We start from the raw sequence: 20,812 nt of genomic DNA, 5'->3' as shown, positions 1-20,812 counted from the left end.
ATGAATAATTATAAAATTTCAAGTGAAAACGGTTATAAAATAGAAGGCGCAAGTTGCATGTGCAGATATTTTACCTCTAGCTAGTGTAAACAAAAAGAGAAACGCCTATAAAAAAGGAAACTTAATTTGTAACAAACCTATTATCAAAAACAAATTGTAACAAACCTTTCTATTTATATATAAGAAGTGCTAATATTATTATTATTTATAGTATTATTATAAACTGGAAAGATAAAATTTCATTTTCCTTACTTTTTGAGATTTTGATTTTTCTTTTCGTATGTCTTATCTTATGGAAATGGTTACCATCCAGTGAGTCTACAGAGTGTTCTTATCTGTCTTTGAAATCATTCTCTTTCTCTCTCACTCTCACCACATTATATAAGCTTGCGCAGTCACTTCACAATTCACAGGAAACATTATATTCGACTTTATATGATTTGAGCACAAACATTAATAAAGTAAAAAAAAAATGAGAATTTCTCATCATGTTGTGCATTCTGTTCTTGTCCTATTTCTTGTGTCCTGTCTTCTTGGCTCGTCATTAGCAGCAAAGCTCTGTAGCGACGATGACAAGGACGGCGACAATGGTTGTTTCCGGTCTAGGGTTTTGGCAGCGCAACGAGCTGATCTAGTGAAGGAGCTTCCGGGACAGCCTCCGGTGAAATTTCGGCAATACGCCGGTTATGTAACGGTGAATGAGACACATGGACGAGCATTATTCTATTGGTTCTTTGAAGCCACTCATAATCCAAACAAAAAACCTCTTCTTCTTTGGCTCAATGGAGGTAAGACTAATTCACATCCACTCGTTTTTTTGGATTCTTTCTGTAGGAGTCTCGGTATCACGGCTGTATTAGTAAATTGTCGGTGTAAAAAACTTGTGATGAAAGGATAGTTTTATTATTAAAACCCCAAAAAGGTAAAAAAAAAAATTCACTATATGTGTATCATGCTTCTTGTGCATTTCATCTACTTGCACCCTTTCGAGTTGAATTATGATTTTGAATTTAGAAACTTTCAGACCTTTTTCACGGTAATGAGTTTCCTGGACCAGACTAAAACCCCACCCACAAAAGTAAACACGCTGGGGCATCTAAACATCACTACATTGTGATTTCATTAATTGAAAGTTAATCTATGCATGATAGTGATCATCATATTTTGAAATTGAAAGGAAACTATATATTGGATTATTAGCTTGATCACATTGTTTTGTTTGAAGGGAGCACATATACATGTGTATCGTATTATTTGTATGTAGAATAATATGGCTTAGGTAAACTGAATGTGGACTAAAACATGATGGTAATTAATTAAATAAGATTTGTATGTACTGTCACTGTGGTCCTTTAAATTTGTATGCATGGAGACAAAAGGTAACTGAGAGGGAATATTAGGTGAAGCTTCTTAACAGTAATATTATTCACGATATCAAAATCAATGAAACATATGTGGTTAATTATTATCATGACGATCATGATGAGTATTGGTTGTGTTGGTTCAACTTTAATTTGGAAGCTTGCAATGATTCCACATGCTTGTTAGTTGTTACAAGATCCAATATGATATTCTCTTTATACACTTTTAGTCTCATTTGTATATCTTACTATTAATTAAAAACTGGTTGAAAATATATAGGTATTAATTTATAGATGGAATAAGAAAGCGTTTAATGCATTATAAAATAAGTGTTTTGTGATGTGATGTATAGATATTGGATTCATATGCATGTGATGGATGTAATATTTATGTCGATCGACGCATATATACAACTCCATATATTTTGGCTTTTGTAGGCTCCCGTGGGCTCATGCGCCCTTTACTTTAATATTAAGACACAGTAGTTTTTGACACAAAAAGTTATGTATCTACTATAAGATTACTACTACCTATAAAAAGTCAATTACATGAAACTTATACTGTTCATTTCGTTATGATTCGAAACATTACACATGGTCCATGCACGTATGCACGCCCTAAAAGTTCCTCAATATTTTTGTATTTGTGTGTTTATTATTACAAGAAACAAACCCCTTAAACTAGATGGACCCGACGCAATAATACTGAACAGAAAGTAATAAAGTGAAAGAGTAGGCCAAGATATATAGCTTAAGTTTTGAAAGTTCAAAACATCCAAAATAGTACATAGTAATCAAATAGTTAATAGTATATATATTTTTTTGTAACTGGCTTTCAGTTAATATTATATTGAGATGGATTCAATGGTAAAAATTTAAATAGGACCGGGATGTTCATCGGTCGGATTTGGAGCATCAGAAGAACTCGGACCATTCTTCCCTCAAAACTCAACTCAACCTAATCTCAGGCTAAACCCATATAGCTGGAACAAAGGTATAGATGTCTACAACTTTTTCAATATATATTCAACTCTATATTTCATCATTGCAATTAAAATAATACTTTTGAAATATAATATGTAGCGGCAAATTTATTGTTCTTGGAATCGCCGGTAGGAGTTGGATTCTCCTACTCTAACACAAGCCGTGATATAAGTCAACTCGGCGACACCGTCACAGGTTCTATTATACTTATATAACATGACTCTACTAATGAAAATTGTAAAAAAAATTGTAAGTACATTAAAATTATGTATAATTTAACCAGCTAGCGACTCGTACAACTTCCTCGTCAATTGGTTCAAGAGATTCCCTCAGTACAAGTCTCGCGACTTTTACATCGCCGGAGAAAGCTATGCCGGTAAATATTAATTAAAGTGATTAAAACAAATATAAATAAGTTCATATAATTTTTGTTTGTAACGTATATTTGCATGAAATTAATTAGGCCATTACGTTCCTCAACTTTCGGAGCTCATCTACAATCAAAACAAGATTGCACCAAAGAAAGATTTCATTAACCTCAAGGGTCTAATGGTCAGATATTTTCTTTAATCAATCATTAATCACTAGCTACAGTTTACTATTTGACTAAGGTCATGATAACATTGACTTTTATATATGTGCAGATAGGAAATGCATTGTTGGACGATGAAACTGATCAAAAAGGGATGATAGATTATGCCTACGATCACGCAGTGATATCAGATGGATTGTACCAGAGAGTGAATGAACACTGCGACTTCAGACTAGCGCATGTGTCCAAGGAATGTGATGGAGCTTTAGATGAGTATTTTGATGTATACAAGATTCTTGACATGTACAGTCTCTATTCTCCGAGGTGTGTTCCTACCACCGAGAACTCCTCCATTTCACATTCTGTCGCCGGAAGCCGCCACCTTCCTGCTGCTCGAGGCATCTTTCGGCCCCGTCTCGTCTCCAACAATGTAAGTATATGCATCAACAGTGGTGTCGGGAATTGTAGGTCTAGGTACAGCATTCGATTCTGTAGCTAGGTTTTCGAGATTGGGGGTTTCAATCTCCATGGCCAGATCCACTACAGTAGCAGTAGTCTGGGCATCTTTGACTGGGGAAAAGTCAGGATCGACCTTTCCAGTAACGGAGTCGGAGCCAGCAGCGTGTGGTGAGACAGTGCGAGGCTTGGACGCAGAGGTGGAGCGAGAGGCAGAGCAGGGGTGAGTGGTTGAACGGTTTGGTGGCTTTCCTTTGGGTGGCTTCTTTTTTGCCATGGCCGCAGGGGGTGACCGGCGCCGTAGACGGCGACGGAGGAGGTGAAACGAAGTGGTTTTCAGTTTGGGAGATTTTTCGCACAGGCACGGGAACAGACTTGAAATCCTCTCAGGATAGAATGACCAGCAACGGTTCCTCTCCTGCAAAGTCCACTGTTCCTCTATCGAGTCCCAGCCCTGCAGAACTCTGGAAAGGTTTTGTGAAGGAAGCTTCTATAAAACTTCAACCGAAGGAGAAGCCGTTCTTGCTGGACTCTGGTGAACCGTGCGTTACCATTCCAAATGCAGTTGTTGAAAAGAACAAAAAAGCCTGGGAATGCTTTATCCTTGGTCAGTTCTACAACGACGCCCCTGCCCGGGGTGCCGTTCATGCAATTGTAAATGGAATTTGGAGTAAACACCGTAGAGACATCACGGTATCGAAGATGGATAATCAAGCTTTCCTTTTCCGTGTACCCTGTCCTCATGCCCGTAGACGCATCCTTGCTCAGAACTTCTGGCAGATCGATGGGCAAACGATGTTTGTAGCCAAGTGGTCTCCAGGCCTTCAACAGGTTAAACCTGAGCTCGAGATGGTGCCGGTTTGGCTCGAGCTTAGAGGAGTTCCGCTTCAGTTCTTCAACCAAGATGCTTTGCAAGAAATTGCAGGAATAGTGGGCCACCCTGTTTGCCTTCATCCGTCAACGGAGCAACTTATCGACATTGAAGTGGCAAAGGTCTACACTGTTATTGATCCTCGAAAGCCTCTCCCAAACTTTGTCAATGCACGGTTTGAGAGTGGAGATACTCGACGCATATCTGTTTCTAGCCCCTTCATGCCGTCATTGTGCTCCTTTTGCAAGAAAGTCGGTCATACCATCTCCCGCTGTAAGGATGCGCCTAAGACATGTACTCTCTGCAACTCTGTCAAGCACCTAACGGTTGATTGCTCGAGATATAACCGCGAAAAGGCAAGAGGAAAGGCTCCTATAAAAAGCCTTCTACCAATTGTCTCTCAGACAAAAAAAGTCTACAGACCAGTGGGAGATAAGAACAAGGGTGCGACGGCCTCTTCTTCTGTCCCTCCAGCACGGTCTGATATTCCCTCAGAGCGGTCTACTCCAGCTCGGGCTAATTCTCCTTTACTACGGACTAATCCTCCTTCACTTCCACAGCGCTCGAAGTCCTTGGAGAACAGGCAAAGATCAGTGTCTCCTATCAGCCACCACTCTCAGCATGTGAATCTTCATTCCCAGACGTTGGCTGTCGAGATTAATGATCTGGTTGAAGGTGGCCTTGTCGTTGATTTAACCCCTTATTCCTCAAAAAACTCCATCTCATCTGGTCATGTTTCTGATGGTAGTAACTTTTCGGGTGATGAGGATCCGGGTGACGGAGATGATAAATACATCGAAGTCATTTCTCGAAGAATGAAGAAACAGTTAAAAGGAAAGGCTAGGGCAGGAGGCCCTTTAATCCTCTAAATTTTACCTCTTATATATGGATCTTTTTTGTTGGAATATAAGAGGAATAAATGATTCTGTAAAGCGGAGGGGTTTTAGGAAATGGATGCGGAAGAATAAACCTATTTTTGGTGGTCTCGTGGAGACACATGTACTGCTACCTAAGTCGGATGCTATTTTGAACTCTATTCTACCGGGTTGGTCTTTTCACAGTAATTACGATCACTCGGATATCGGAAGAATTTGGGTTGTTTGGCACCCATCTGTTCAAGTCAAAATCATCTCGAGCTCACGTCAAATGACTACTTGTCTTGTGAAGCTCCCAAATGTCAGAAATGAAATTGCAATCTCCTGTGTGTATGGTTCAAATTGCAGGATTGAGAGACGCACGCTTTGGCAAGAATTGGAAGCATGCTCCTCACTTCCGCAGCTGGTAAACGTCCCGTGGCTTATCTATGGTGATTTCAATGAAATATTAGATCCTTCAGAACACTCAAAGATTGACCAATTCTCTTTCCCACGGGGCATGAGGGACTTCAAGGAGTGCATTGACGAATGCTCTCTCTTTGACCTTCCTTACTGTGGGAACTCTTTCACTTGGTCCAATGGACATGTGTCAAAAAAGCTGGATAGAATTCTCACTAATTCAGCTTGGCTCCAGCAATTTCCGGAATCTATTGGAGTCTTCGGAGTTCCGGGTATTTCTGATCACTCTCCATGCTGTGTTTTTCTTGACCAACACAGGCCAAAGCAGAAACGACCCTTTAAATTTTTCGCTCACCTGAATCAGCATGAGGATTTTGTTGAGATCCTTGGTAACTGTTGGAACTCTTTGGATTTTCATGGTACTAATCAGCTAAGAGTTTCTAAAAAGTTGAAAGAGCTTAAGGGAGTTATTAAATCCTTCAGTAGAGAACACTTCTCTCATCTGGAGCAACGGGTTGAAGAAGCTTTCACGGATCTTTGTCTTGCTCAAGCAAACTCTCTTGATAACCCATCGCCTACTGCTACTAATTTAGAGAGAGATGCGCATCACCGTTGGCATGTGCTAGCAAAGGCTGAGGATTCCTTTCTGAAGCAGAGATCGAGGGTTCAATGGTCTGTCGATGGAGATTCAAACACTGCATATTATCACAGAATAATTAAATCAAGGCAAGCTCAAAACCAAATTGTGTTTCTGCTGGGCAGGGATGGAACTATTATTGATAGGATTGAGGACATAAAAGAGCATGCTGTTGATTACTACACTCTTCTTCTCGGCGGCCCAACTTCATCAGCTGCTCCTTCTCCTTCTGTTATCGCCTCTTTCCTGCCTCTTCGTTGCTCTCCTGAGGCTGTGAGTCTCCTTGATGCAGGTTTCAGCGATCTCGATATTCAGACAGCTTTCTTTGCTCTTCCAAAGTCCAAAGCTCCTGGCCCGGACGGTTACCCTGCGGAGTTCTTCATAGCGAACTGGAGTGTGGTTGGGACGGATATGATAGCAGCGATCAAAGAATTTCTGACTACAGGCTGTCTCCTACAGCAATGGAACTCGACTATCATCTCCCTGATCCCCAAGAAGCCTAATGCGAATCAGATGACTGAGTTTAGGCCAATATCGTGTTGCAATACTGTCTACAAGGTAGCCTCTAAGCTTCTTGCGAACAGAATAAAAGCAGCTTTGCCAAAGCTCATCTCTTCTTCTCAATCAGCCTTTGTACCGGGGCGCCTTCTGGTTGAGAATGTGCTGTTAGCTACAGAGCTTGTCTCTGGGTATAAGTGGAAAGATATCTCAAAGCGATGTATGCTGAAGGTTGATCTGCAAAAAGCATTTGATTCGATCAACTGGGATTTTATCTTGAACACGCTAGAGGCTCTTGGTTTTCCTTCTCACTTTCGGAAACTGATTTCTCAGTGTATTTCCACCACCAGATTTTCTGTTTCAGTGAATGGAGAGCTTTGTGGGTATTTTAAAGGAACAAAGGGATTGCGTCAGGGAGACCCGCTATCTCCCTATCTTTTTGTTATCGCTTTGGAGGTCTTTTCCCAAATGCTAAATGCAAAATTCAGAGTAGGAGACATTGGCTATCATCCCAATACATCAGAGATTGAGGCTACGCACCTGGCTTTTGCTGACGACATTATGATATTCTTTGATGGTGAGAAAAGCTCCCTTGAAAACATTGTTGATACTATGGAGTTATTTGCCACATGGTCGGGATTAAGAATGAATAAGGACAAGACGGAACTCTTCGTTGGAGGCTTGAATCAGGCTGAAACTACTGACCTTACTAGTCTCGGGTTCAACCTCGGTTCAATGCCTGTCCGCTACTTGGGCCTCCCTCTTATGCATCGCAAGCTGCAGATCTCCAACTACAGACCACTGCTCCAAAAAATCAAGGGACATTTTACTGCTTGGTCTACAAAGAAGCTATCTTATGCTGGTCGTGCTCAGTTGATCTCTTCGGTTATCTATGGTACCATAAATTTCTGGACATCTGCGTTTGTTCTCCCAAAAGGATGCATCAAACAAATCCAGAGTCTGTGCTCTTGTTTCCTGTGGACTGGAAATATCACTCGCAAAGGAGTAGCGAAAATTGCGTGGAGTACAGTGTGCTTACCAAAAAAAGAAGGAGGACTGGGGCTCAGGGACTTTGAGACGTGGAACAAGACTCTTTGCCTAAAGCTTATTTGGATGTTATATACACCAAACCCGTCACTGTGGGCTTCTTGGATCAGGAAATACAAAATTGGAGATGAAAGCTTCTGGAGCTTAGAAGCTAAAAAGGCAGGATCTTGGACATGGAGATCTCTACTGAACTTGCGCCCTATAGCTTCAAACTTTTTGAAAGCAAATCTTGGGAATGGACAGAAAATTAGTTTTTGGTGGGACATTTGGACGCCTCTTGGTCGCTTGATTGAATTATTTGGCGACTCGGGCCCTAGAGAACTCTGCATTCCTTTATATGCTTCAGTCGCTGATACTTGTGATGAGAATGGCTGGCGGTTGAGAGGCGCTCGATCTCTTGCTGCAGAAAGCCTTCAAATTTATCTCACGGGTATTATTCTTCCTTCACTCTCTCAAGATGATGATGTGTTTCACTGGGTTATTGATGGTGATGCTATGCCTCGTTACTCTGCCTCTCGAACTTGGGAAGAGCTTCGAAACAGAGCACCGTTAGTCTCTTGGTCCACCAGTGTATGGTTCAAGATGGCCACGCCTCGTCACGCCTTCCTCATGTGGATTGCGCATAATGATAGAATGCCTACACGGGTAAGACTATCAAGCTGGGGTCTAGGGACTTCTACAAGCTGCTGTCTCTGTGATTCAGCTCTGGAAACAAGAGATCATCTTCTTCTGGGTTGTGAAATCAGTGAACAGATTTGGAAACTGGTTCTTCAACGGTTGGGCTATACACATTCAGCCTTCATGACTTGGACTTCTTTTGTTGAATGGATTTCTCTAAAGGACTCCACTACTCCTTTGATTCTCAAGAAGCTGGTTGCTCATGCAACTATCTACAACATTTGGGCAGAGCGGAATAAACGCCTACACCAGGGAATCTCCTCAACTCCTCCAACGATCTACAAGCTCATAGACCGCAACATCAGAGACACGATCTTGGGGAAGAAAAAAATCAAGAAGAGCTTCAAAACACTTATGCTATCATGGCTAAGAAATGTCTAGAAAATCTTCTTCTCATATGGGTTTCACTTTGTTTTTATTCTTTTTTGCCAAAGTGCACCCAGTCTGGCTTTAGTTTTTTGTAAAGTTTACAAACTTCTTTCATATTTATATGATATTCACATCCTTGGCAAAAAAAAAAAAACAATGTAAGTATATATTTTATTTTCACTCATAATTTGTAGCGGATTGCATGTTAAGTTAGATGAATTTCTAACCTAAAACTGTTATAAGTTGATTTACTGATCTTGTTTATATATTAGTTAATATCATTTCCAGTTTCCCATGTGGGATCTTTGTCCCTAACTTGAGTGGTACATACAATTGAATGATATACAGGAGGGATGGCGGAAGATGGCGGCCGGGTACGATCCATGTGCATCAGACTATACAGAAAAGTATATGAACAGGAGAGATGTTCAAGAGGCACTTCATGCTAATGTCACCAACCTCTCTTACCCTTGGACTCATTGCAGGTATTATCATGATGTTCAAACATGTTTCCGGTTAAGTTCCATATGTTTCATATTTTAATTATAATGAAAATAGAAATCTACCGTATATGGTTCTAGTTATATGATACTTATTGTTCGATCTTATAAACCAATATGCATGGTTATAACTATATGTGCAGCGATCATATCTCGTTTTGGGCTGACGCTCCCGCTTCCATGCTTCCTACCTTGAGAACACTTGTTTCAGCCGGATTACGAGTATGGGTTTTCAGGTACATAACACTTGCTCCTTGATAGTGGTCTTTTTATGTATGAATATTTACGGAAAATTGGCGATAACTAGTTTTAAATATTTGGTGAAAAAGTGGGGATACAGATGGAAGAATCCCAGTGACCGCAACCAGATACTCATTAAAGAAGCTTGGTCTTAAGACCGTCCAAGACTGGACACCTTGGTACACCAATAAACAACAGGTTGGCGGGTGGACGGTGGAGTACGATGGGCTAATGTTTGTGACTGTGAGAGGAGCGGGACACCAAGTTCCGACTTTCAAACCTAGAGAGGCTCTTCAGCTTGTTCACCATTTTCTTGCTAACAAGAAACTTCCTACGTTTCCCTTTTGATTATTTCTCTACTACTCCAGATTATTTTATAATTGTTCAGAAAATTAATAAACCGATTTAAGCAAATACAAATGCCATTAATTAGACTTGTATATAAGGCTTATCTCGCTTTACTTCTTTGTTACAATAACCGCAGGAACTCTTAAATGATTCTTTCACAAAAACCAAGAACTATTTCACAACTAGCTAGTGTATATACAAAATGCAAGAACATATCAAATCTATTTAAAGGATGGAGAACAAAACATATGCTATAAAATTAGAAATTAGTAAGAATTATGGCTACATATCGTGTTTGCATTCATGATTCATGCACATCTGGGAATGTTAATACATCAAATTCAATAAAGTGTAACGCCTGATACTCTCCTCTGTTTCGAATTTCTCCATATATATATATATATATATATATCAATTTTCTTTATGTTAGATACTCTCTCTCGTTAACCAAGGTAAGTTTTTTTATTATTTTATTATTTTTATTTTTTATTCAATTAAAAAAAAAAAAGCCAATCGCAGATTTCCACGTGGCGATGAGATCCGTGTACAGTGAAAAATCTGTGGAAAATTAATCATTAACTAAAAATTAATTTGGTACATATTTTTAAATATAAAAGGTTCTACATATTATTATAATAAGTTTAATGCTAAGAATTTTGTTAAAAATTATTATTGAAGGTGGTCTTAGTGAAGTGTTGTTCAAAAAAAACATTTATGTGATTGAAGAGTACTTTTGCTTTCACAAAAAAAAACATAAGAGTACTTTGATACAAGTACAACATATCAAGAGGACAATAACTAACAAAGTAACTTTGATACAAGTACAACATATCTAGAAGACAATATATAAGAAAGTAACAAGAAAGAGCATAAAGTGTACTATTGTTGTTTAATTACGTAAAAGCCCACGCCGGAGCCTATCACAGTCGACGAGATAAGCGAAGCCATAAGCTAGATTCATGAGAGTTGCATCGTGAAGCTCCTCATTAACCGTAGCAGTCGCGTCCGTCGAGAAGAAAACCCTATAACCCCTGACAAAGGCCTCACGAGCCGTCGTCTCACAGCACAGATTCGTCATCACACCAATCACGATCACCTCCTCCACACCAATCTCCACCAGCTTCTCCTGGAGACACGTGTTGTGAAACGCACTGTACGTGTTCTTCTCCACGACCTCGTCTGATCCGTTAACCTGACGTTTGATCTCCGGGATGAGTTCGGAGTCGGGGGTCCCGTCGATGATCAGGTCGCCGTTCCACCACTCGCCGAGCATGGTGGTGTCAGTAGCAAGGGATTTGTGGACGTGGCGCGTGAAGAAGACGGGGATGGAGGCGCGTCGGCAGATGTCGATGGTGGTGAGAGCGTTGTGGAGGATAGGCTTGGCCATGGAGGAGAAGTGGTTTTGTAAATCGATGACGAGAAGAGCGACGCTTTGTGGGTTTGGGTCTCGCTTTCGGGTCTCGTACTTTCTCCACGAGGAAGCCATCTTTTGGCGATGGAGATGAAAGGAACTCTTGATCGGTTGAGATATTTGGGAACCTCTAGAAACAGGAGTTGAACTAGTTACACTAGAAGACAAGAACTAGAAGCGTCTAGTTCCAAACTATCATTTGTTCAATTTATCTTGGACCGTAACGGCGTTACAAAAAAAAAAAAAAAAAAATTGGACCGTAACAAATATGAAATGGGCCTAGCCTACATATGACGTTCTGGACCTGTGGCAACAAATACAGTTTTGTTTTCTGGTTTTCTAGCATACTGTGTATTTTGTTAATGCTTCTCTAAGCATAATTCAAAAAGTAATTGTTTGCGGAATACCAACGATAATTAAATTATGATAAAAATATACTAGTAAAGCTGTTAATTGTTTTTCATATCATCTTTTTGATACTTTTATACTATCCCAAAGGTTTGATATGTTATCACATTTATTCGACAATGTTTTGATTCCAAGGTAGAAAACTTGAGTTAATTAAATGATATGCTATGTCTTGTAAGTGTTACAAATTTAAGAATGTTGACAAAAGGAAAAGATACAAAACCTAATCATATGAATACAAATCAGTAGGACTAAATAATGAACGGATGACATATCAAGTTCACAAAACTATCCTGTTCTCTTTAATATACAAACGAACAAAATATCCGCGTAGTGATTTATTCCAACAAAAAAAAACAATTATACTGTTATAAATGACACTTCAGACAAACATAAATTGTAATATGTGAATGATTAATGTACAAAAAATGACTCATATAGGAAGCTAACTGAAATATGAGTTGACTTTAAAGATGACAAACAAAAGATAAAACATATTGGGTCCTAGTTAATCAATGGTAATCCACGAGGTTCTCTTTAATATGGTAATCACTGAATGATCACATAATAAAGACGCTGATGTCAGATGAACCATCCCATTGTAACATGCAATTGTATGCCATACGTTTTAGTCTCTCTGTTTAGAGTTGACGTAAGCGGAAAGCCTCAAAAAGAATAATCAAAACATTTATCAATTAGTTAAGCTTAGGCATGTTACTAAGAGCACTTTCTATGTTACTTCTTATTTAAGAACTATAGAACTGAATTTCTAAAAATTTGAGATATCCAATAATATTTTATTAGTATTTTATATTTTATTACTCTTTGAGAAAGTTAATAATAACTCCTGAATTGAAGTGCTCTATATAAAGAATAGTTTTTTCGCTAAATAACCAAAAAAAAAAATTAGATTTGGGAGAGAGAGATAGGAAGAGAAAGCAGGAGAGAGAGAGAGGAGGATTTTGGTTAGATTTTTAATTTTTTTTTTCTTAGCTACTTGGCATAATTTCCCTATAAAGAACATACTCGATAATTATATCTATGTTTTTTTTTCTTTTGAACACATTTTACATCTATGTTATATGTACGTATGTGTATATAAATAACGTAGACAAGCCATACAGTATAGGAATGGGATGCACAGGGATTGGATAGTTGGAATGACGAAAATAGCTTTGGGCTCAACTCTTCCTCTATAATCATTAGTTTCCTAATTTAGAAACCAGAACATGTTTACTGTGACTCGCTGGCAGAACAGAAGAGCTCTCTCTCTCTCTCTCTCTCTCTCTCTCTCTCTCTCTCTCTCTCTCTCTCTCTCTCTCTGCTTTCTTAAAAATCCTATTGACACAAAATTCAAAGGAAAAGACTTTAGAATTCAAACGGATTAATATTTTTTTATTTATTCAGAAAGGGCTGTCGAATTGATGTTATTGCATAGACGACAGCTACCAAGCCAATTTCCATTGCCAAGGATCTAACAATTGATATGTAAATAATGTACGAGTCTCGAGGATATAGATGCAAATATCTGAATGTACAGCTCAGACTAAATCTTGATTTCAGTATAAAAGCTATAGTTAATCATCCAAGAAACCCAAAAAAAAAACTCATTCTAGAAAATGTACTCTTATTTTAAAATGTAAGATGCTTAAGAAAGTTTTTGATGTTTCTTTCAACTTTCTAGATAACCTTTAACTTACTAAAAATTGTATAAAAGTTATATTATAGTGTATTTTATAATTAGTTGAATCATTCTAAATTTAATTTTAATGGTATATTTTAGATAAAGGTAATTTTTTAATATTTGTGTTTGAACTTTTAGAACACATGTTCGTCTCTTGTTTTGCTATATATCATTTTGTAACCAGTTTATTATAAAATTCAAATCATTTTGCCATCTCTGATTTGAATTCAACTTTCGTTAATGAATTGACTCAGGTTGACAGAAATATAAACTTCACAAATAATCTAGCTAAGTTGCACATAAACTGACTTAATTATCGAGATAAAAATCAAAGGGCGCTTAGGAGGTGGGTAAGAAGAAAACTAAGAAGTCACTTTCAAGTATTGTTACACTTTGTCCTCTCCCATTTGTCTACTCACTCTCTTTTGCCTTTTGCCCATTGTGGTAACTTTGTTTTCCTTATAACAATTTCATGAAGTTTCCATTTTGGGATCATTTACAAATTGCGCCATGCATTGCAGATCCAAAAATTAGTGGTTGAAGATTTGACTAAAAAGGGACTTCTCTGCTAAGGAAACTACCATTACATGTCTAATTAATTACAAATTAACAATTTAACATTAAACTGCTTATTTTTATTTCTGTTAGCTTAACTTCTTCTTCTTTTTCTTAATTAGTTAATTAACTGTACAGATAAAAATAAAAGGAATACATATTACGTTTATTTTTACAATATTAGCACACCCACATATGGGTTAAATGTACAAATTAAGGCATAGCACGACACTAGTTGTATAATGCTCACCATGATACGTTTATCGCATAACTCAGTAACCATTGTCGATGTTAAAATAGCTAATAAGCCTTATATATACATTAATTGCACTCTCCAATTTACAAAAGCAACTTATAGATGTGTATATGTAAGGAAGGAGAATAACAAGAGAGGTGAGATTAGAAAATGGTGAGCTGAAACCACACGCTACATACGTAATATAGAGAAAAGAGAAAGTTGATTAAGCATATTCTTCACCATTAATCTCAATCCTCTTTGTGACAAAAAAAAAAAATCTCTATCCTCTTTGTGTCATCCAACCTCATATACTAGTGTTTACTGATCTCAATTTCCAGATCCCCAAGAACACAACTCAACAAAAAGGCTCTCTCTTCTCTTTTCTTTTGTTAGTTCTCTCTCTATATATGTATATATATTCACTAACTCACCCACACACATTCTCTCGCCTCTCTCTAAATTCACACATCAAGAATCAAGAATAATTGACTTTAGGGTTTCAGATTCTCTCTGAAATGAATCCTGTAATTGACTTTAGGGTTTCAGATTCTTTTTTTTGTAGTTAAATTAGAGATTTTTCAAGTTGGCCTAATTTTTAATGTGATACAAATGAATCAGGAGGAAGAGAAAAGGGAAAATAAGAAAAAGAGGAGAGAGATGGGAAGAGGGAAGATAGAGATAAAGAAGATAGAGAATCGGACAGCGAGGCAAGTGACCTTTTCCAAGAGAAGAAGTGGTGTTATCAAGAAAGCTCATGAGCTCTCTGTTCTCTGCGATGCTCACATCGGTCTCATCGTCTTCTCCGCCACTGGAAAGCTCTACCAGCACTGCACCGAACCCCTCACGTTAGCTTCTTCCAGTTCTCTATCTCTCTTTCTCTAAAATTAGGGTTTCATAGATCTATACACACATGTCTACATGTATGTATTGATCTTTTCTTACTTTGTTTGGTCAACCATATTGGTCTAATTTAAATGAGGGTATGAGAGAGGTATACTCCTCGTGCTTGTGAACAGATAGTTTTCATCATTAGCTTCTGAAGTAGCAGGTATTAATGAATACTAGTACTCCCTCTGTTTTTAATTATAAGTAGTTTTACTTAAAAGCACAAATATTTAGAAAGTTGTTATCTAAAAAAATATATCATTTAATCAATTAATTCAACCAATTATAAAAAGCTTAATATTATTTTATTGGTCACACAATATCCAATAAATGAAAAAGGTGCATTGAAATATGTAAACTACTTATATTGTGAAACAAACTCTTTTTGCTAAAACTACCTACATTTAAAAACAGAGGGAGTATGTTCTAAGATTTAAATTTGGCCCAGAAGTTAAGATCCCTGATGCTATCAATTTATTCTAGCAGTTTTTATTTTTGTATTATGAGTACATGCATATATATATATATATATATATGATCATTATTGGTATATTTGGGTCAAATTCTATATATTCTACATCTGCGGAACAAAGAGATCTGCAGAGATTTTGACATTTCTTGTTCAACCTTTTTCATAAAGGATCTCAGTTTCTGTTGTAGTGTATTGTGTATTTACAAGAAATTATAAAGCTGTGCTAATTATAAGTTTCATATATAAGTCATAACCAGAAGACTGATTTATTCACATATAGCCCTAGTCAAAAAATGAGAAGAAAGGTATGCTATTATATTGATGTCTTATTTTACTAAATAAAGAGGTGATAACACCTTTTAATTTTGTTTTCTTGTAACCAATTTTTATGGCCAGAATACCGATCCTCTTGTTTTTGTTTGTCAAAGTATATCTGTAGATCCTAATCTTGAGGACTAGGCTAGCTATGATACTTGTGTTCCTCCAGTGATTATTGGAATCTTGACGTTGTGAGGTTAAAGATACTAATTTGATCACATTTCATAATTACCAATGTTAAATAGGATGCCTCAGCTCATTGACCGATACTTGCAGACCAACGGATTGCGACTCCCTGATCCTAATGACAACCGGGTATATACAACATACATATTCATTTGGTTTTACCAATTCACAAAAACATAAATAGCATTTTCACAAAAATCAATTAATCATTTAATTTGGAGTTTTCGTGTGTATATATAGGAGGAATTCTGTCATGAGATAGAAGTACTAAGAAGAGAGACATGTAAGCTTGAGCTCCGTCAGCGTCTATACCGTGGACATGGCCTAGCCTCCATTCCTCCACACGAGCTCGATGGACTAGAGCAACAGCTCGAACATTCTGTGCTTAAAATTCGTCAGCGTAAGGTAACGTAATATATGCGATCATAGCAATATATTCTCTTAAACTATATTTGATTACAGCTTTGGTTTAATCTCTTTTCTATCTCTAATGTTAATATATTGAAGAATGAGTTGATGCAACAACAGTTGGAGAATCTAAGCAGAAAGGTCGCTCTCTAATCACTCATTTAATAAAAAAATTCTTAATGATCAATACCATGGTTTACGCATATAATCAGAGGCGGATGCTAGAAGATGATAACAACAATATGTACCGTTGGGTAAGTTTGGTTAATCACTAGCTAAAAATGCCCATTTGTTTGCAGCTTTTCGATTGAATGACATTTTCTTCTATCTATACCGTTGTTAACTATATTGCAGCTTCATGGGCATCGTGCCACGACTGAGTTTCAGCAAGGTGGGATAGAGACCAAACCAGGGGAATATCAACAGTTTCTAGAGCAAGTTCAGTTCTATAATGATCAGCAACAACAACCAAACAGTTTTCTTCAGCTTGCTACTCATCCGTCCGAGATTGATCTCAATTACCATCTCCACCTTGCTCAGCCTAATCTTCAAAACGATCCAATGGCCAATATCTGATAAGTCCTCGACCAGATTTACTCTTTCTTTATGGAGACAAATAAATGAACAATGAAGTATCGTTTTCTGTCTTTTATTACCTATTTTAATTAGCCAGTGCCTTTCTTCTTTGTGTATGTTTGTGTTGACATGGAACGTTTGTTTGAATTGAGAAGAATAATATGGTCTTGATTATATGATTAACTAGCCATCATAAGTATTACAAGATTGCCAAATAGAGATCAACGGTTTACGTAAACATAGATGAGTTCCATTCATTACATACCATGCATATGATGAAAATAATGAATGTTTACTAACATCAGAAATAGTCAACAGGGCAAAGAGATTTTTGTTTGGAAACTTAACAATAGAAGGATTTTTTTTGTGGAAAGAGCATAGATTCTGGGGCAAGTATACTCGTGATTTTGACGGTGATGATGATTATATTTTTAGTTTAAAAGCTTGTTTGAGAAAATTAAAGATTAATGGTGGTTTGTTAGGATGTAATTACTGTTTGAAATACGACAATAATTGAAGAAATATATTAGCAAAATGCTCTGGGTGTAGGTCATTAATAAAATTATTGTCATAAAGAAAAGAAAATCTCGATGATGAGACAATCAACATAACAAGATCTTGCGTATCTGCCATGTCTACTTACCAATCAATGACCTCACTGATGGTTTCCTTTGCAATCTCTTCAATAGTTACATGTAAACAACTTTAATCCAAAAGATTATCTTGATCCACAGAATTTGTGTTCACATTAGCTAAAATCACTACCCGGATTAATCGTCCTAAAATCAAAAGTTTTTTTTGGCTTTGGTAAGAGTTGTAATAGATCAAGAATACCTCTTATCCAGAATCAACCATTGCTTATAAATGCACATAACATCCTGCACCAACCGCAAAAGGGCCGGGTTGACCCACCTAGCTTAAATTCTCCTGCCGGTGCCTGGCCCACCGCAAGATATCCACCGGCGTGAAGTCCACCGCGTTATGACAAATAAGAAGCAAAAAAAAAAAAAAATTCTCCATAATAATATTTTCTTAAGTTTATCAAAAAATAGTATAAAAATTCTAAAATGTCACTCATTTAGCAAAAAATAAACTAAAATATTATAATTCCTAAATCTTAATCATTCAGATTCCCTAAATAATAAATTTTAAATTCTAATCACTAAACTCAAACCTAAATATAAAACTTAAATTATTTTAAAATTTTAAATTAATGATATTTTAGATCTTTTTCTTATGTGCTATTTTATAATAAAAAAATGTTTTAGTAATATATTTCAAGAAAAAAAAACAAAAGGAGATGAGCTGTTACAAGGACCCACACCACACATGTGCTCTCTCCTTCCTGTTTCCACCAGCTCCTGCCTCTCAATCATTAGCTTCCCTTCCTCTTCCTCCTCTGAATGTGTTTCAGTGAGTCATAGACTGCTTAGCTACCATTCCCTTTTCCTTCTTCTTCCAAGAACCATGTCTAATACCACCAACGGAGTTATGATCTCAAACGTAGACATACTCGAACGCCAGAGACAAAAACAACAACAGCAACCATCAGAGGGAGCTCTTGTTGTGAAGAAAGCTCCAGCGAAAGATCGACACACCAAAGTAGACGGAAGAGGGAGGAGGATACGTATGCCAATCATATGCGCAGCACGTGTGTTCCAGCTAACAAGGGAGCTCGGCCACAAGTCCGACGGACAAACTATCGAATGGCTCCTCCGTCAAGCTGAGCCTTCCATCATAGCCGCAACGGGAACCGGCACGACCCCGGCGAGCTTCTCCACCACCTCAACATGCACTTTCTCCTCGTCTTCTCTAGATCATAAACCTTTACTAGGTTCCTCACCGTTTATACTTGGAAAACGCGTGAGAGAGGGTTCCGGAGGTGCTATACCAGCTGGGTTTTGGTCTGTTCCGGCGAGGCCAGAGTTCGGACAAGTTTTGAGCTTTGCCGCCGGAGCTCCACATGAGATGTTCTTGCAACAACATCAACAACAAGAAGCAGCTGCCCTTTTTGTTCACCAGCAGCGACAGCAACAAGGTGCAATAGGTGAAGCTTCGGCAGCTAGAGTCGGTAATTATCTTCCGGGTCATCTTAACTTGCTTGCTTCTTTATCTGGTGGAGTTCCCGGGTCGGGTCGGAGAGAGGATGGCCCACGTTGAAGTTGAGCTCCTTTTTAGTTTGGGATATGTGTGTGTTGTAGTATTTAGAAATTGATTGATTGATCCCATGGGCTATGTGAGAGTATCGTTAGTGTTTTAGCTAAACTAGGGTTAGGTTTAATTAAGAACCTTATCTTAAAGATTTGTTTCATGCAGTTTTTTTTTTTTTTTGTGGAAGATCAAGATTTACTTAGTACATCATTTAGGGCAATTAAGAAACCGTGGAGGTTTTGCCCTTTTGTCTGTTTTTTTCCGGTGAAGCAGAGCCGTCGTCAAAGTAATATTATTATAAATTTATTTATATTGTTTCTTGTTGTTGTTTCTGATAGTGTAATGTGTTACAACTTACAACAATTGATTGTGGTGCGTAAGCTGATCGATTACCACGTTTGTTTTTTAATAAAATGTTACAGGCTTCTACGTATATGTTTGGTTTATATTATTAGTGATGTGCCTAACTCACACCCAAAAGCTAGCTTATGAGTGAAAGTTTATCCATATATTTATATATTGCCCAAGGACATTTGATTTGTCCGATGTGGGACATCTAATAGCCCCTCTCGAGATGTGGGTGGGAAACGGTCCAGTGGAAACAGCCCAAACCCAACATCTCTGACATACCACAGCAATATGGGCCACTTGTACATGCTACATAGGTAAGAAACTGTTTATGTGGGAAATCATATGTTGGGCTTTAACCATAGACTCTGATACCATATTAGTGATGGACCTATCTCACACAAAAGCTAGCTCATGAGTGAAGGTTTACCCATATACTTATATATTGCCCAAGGACATTTGATTTGTCCGTGTGGGACATCTAATATATATAATAATGATGGACAACAGCTTTGTAATTGTACGTGAGTGTGATTGTTTTGCTGAACTTGAACTGGAGAACGCATTGTGTAATTCGAGTCTGGATTTGAATGAGAGGAGAGATGATTAAGAGGTACATGAGGACAAACCAGCTGTGTCCTCTGTCTGAACTCTTCAACTTGTATATTGCCTTCTTGTTTCATAAGAATTTATTTCATGTGTTTTGACGTTAGGTTTGTCACGTTAGTCAGGTACAAGTTTAGTTTTACCGTTGAAGTTGAAACTATAAGGCGACATGATAGTTTTATAGATAATCTATTAAGGGAAAAAAACTTAAGCAAAAAATAAAAGAAGCTTATAAGTTCTTTACAAAAATTAGAGAAAAAGAGCTTAATAGCTTTTCAAATTGTAAGAGATGGATCCATAATTCATGTTTCTAATTGTAACGTTGTACAAGAGTTGTAAGCTAACCACGCTTGATAATGATCAATTGTTTCTACATTAAAATTTTGATTATTTTATGCTAGCTTGTTTTGATTTTGGCAACAAATTCAGTATTATAATATAATTCTTGGTGAACAGATACAAAAATCATAACTATATCTGATGAAGATGTATACAAATTATCCCATTTTGTCACAAATCTTTTTGGCGAATACTAACAAAGTGATTAGATGGGTTTCTGTTGACAAAATACACGAATTAGATAGGTTTTTTCTTTTTAGACTAGTTAGGTCGCACTTTCTAATCACTGAATGAAACAGATTTTGCCATAAAATAAGAATTCATTAATGAAAAGATCTTAACTAAAAGTTAGTGTTTCTGTTTCTTAATCAAGTAGTAGAGTAATTAACACGCAGCTATATGATATAATGCAAAAATAATTATAGATGGGGG

The 20,812-nt window shown here is 37.4% G+C and overlaps 4 protein-coding genes across 7 annotated transcripts; 3 read left to right on the top strand and 1 right to left on the bottom strand.

Annotated features, from left to right (window-relative positions):
• The first annotated feature begins 114 nt into the window (after positions 1 to 114).
• Positions 115 to 9,887, top strand: LOC125582021 (serine carboxypeptidase-like 34). The gene is made up of 9 exons (XM_048748392.1): positions 115 to 788; positions 2,245 to 2,355; positions 2,445 to 2,540; positions 2,629 to 2,721; positions 2,809 to 2,897; positions 2,990 to 3,307; positions 9,056 to 9,192; positions 9,351 to 9,443; positions 9,537 to 9,887. The coding sequence occupies exons 1-9, from the start codon at positions 473 to 475 to the stop codon at positions 9,793 to 9,795; spliced, it is 1,512 nt and encodes a 503-aa protein (XP_048604349.1). The 5' UTR covers positions 115 to 472; the 3' UTR covers positions 9,796 to 9,887.
• Positions 9,888 to 10,488: 601 nt separating this feature from the next.
• LOC106382710 (nicotinamidase 2) lies at positions 10,489 to 11,453 on the bottom strand. The gene has a single exon (XM_013822755.3). The coding sequence runs from the start codon at positions 11,279 to 11,281 to the stop codon at positions 10,685 to 10,687; it is 597 nt and encodes a 198-aa protein (XP_013678209.2). The 5' UTR covers positions 11,282 to 11,453; the 3' UTR covers positions 10,489 to 10,684.
• A 2,703-nt stretch (positions 11,454 to 14,156) lies between these two features.
• On the top strand, positions 14,157 to 19,520 carry LOC106380103 (protein TRANSPARENT TESTA 16). Of its 4 annotated transcripts, none has more exons than XM_013819919.3 (7): positions 14,157 to 14,262; positions 14,710 to 14,936; positions 16,012 to 16,081; positions 16,193 to 16,357; positions 16,460 to 16,501; positions 16,573 to 16,614; positions 16,715 to 19,520. In XM_013819919.3, exons 1-7 carry the CDS (start codon positions 14,260 to 14,262, stop codon positions 16,934 to 16,936), a joined length of 771 nt encoding a protein of 256 aa, XP_013675373.3. In that variant the 5' UTR covers positions 14,157 to 14,259; the 3' UTR covers positions 16,937 to 19,520. The 4 variants fall into 4 exon arrangements, with proteins under 4 accessions (XP_013675373.3, XP_022551332.2, XP_013675375.2 ...); XM_022695611.2 differs by having other exon boundaries at positions 14,189 to 14,246; XM_013819921.3 differs by lacking the exon at positions 14,157 to 14,262 and adding an exon at positions 14,269 to 14,479.
• On the top strand, positions 18,173 to 19,520 carry LOC106425698 (transcription factor TCP7-like). The gene has a single exon (XM_048748389.1). It carries the CDS (start codon positions 18,173 to 18,175, stop codon positions 19,094 to 19,096), a length of 924 nt encoding a protein of 307 aa, XP_048604346.1. The 3' UTR covers positions 19,097 to 19,520.
• Positions 19,521 to 20,812: the final 1,292 nt, after the last annotated feature.

The sequence above is a fragment of the Brassica napus genome, chromosome C2, assembly GCF_020379485.1.
Source record: "Brassica napus cultivar Da-Ae chromosome C2, Da-Ae, whole genome shotgun sequence".
Lineage (NCBI taxonomy): Eukaryota > Viridiplantae > Streptophyta > Magnoliopsida > Brassicales > Brassicaceae > Brassica > Brassica napus.
Note: the sequence above shows the minus strand (reverse complement) of the source record. Positions and strands in the feature narration are given on the sequence as shown.

What these genes read in the sequence shown, in the direction of transcription:
- LOC125582021 (XM_048748392.1), top strand. Translation starts at nt 473, where the DNA reads ATGAGAATTTCTCATCATGTTGTGCATTCTGTTCTTGTCCTATTTCTT. An exon ending in ACTCGGCGACACCGTCACAG is followed by an intron (nt 2,541 to 2,628) that starts GTTCTATTATAC and finishes TAATTTAACCAG; the next exon opens with CTAGCGACTCGTACAACTTC. An exon ending in TACCCTTGGACTCATTGCAG is followed by an intron (nt 9,193 to 9,350) that starts GTATTATCATGA and finishes CTATATGTGCAG; the next exon opens with CGATCATATCTCGTTTTGGG.
- LOC106382710 (XM_013822755.3), bottom strand. Translation starts at nt 11,281, where the DNA reads ATGGCTTCCTCGTGGAGAAAGTACGAGACCCGAAAGCGAGACCCAAAC.
- LOC106380103 (XM_022695609.2), top strand. An exon ending in CACTGCACCGAACCCCTCAC is followed by an intron (nt 14,937 to 16,011) that starts GTTAGCTTCTTC and finishes AATGTTAAATAG; the next exon opens with GATGCCTCAGCTCATTGACC. An exon ending in CTGATCCTAATGACAACCGG is followed by an intron (nt 16,082 to 16,192) that starts GTATATACAACA and finishes GTGTATATATAG; the next exon opens with GAGGAATTCTGTCATGAGAT.
- LOC106425698 (XM_048748389.1), top strand. Translation starts at nt 18,173, where the DNA reads ATGTGCTATTTTATAATAAAAAAATGTTTTAGTAATATATTTCAAGAA.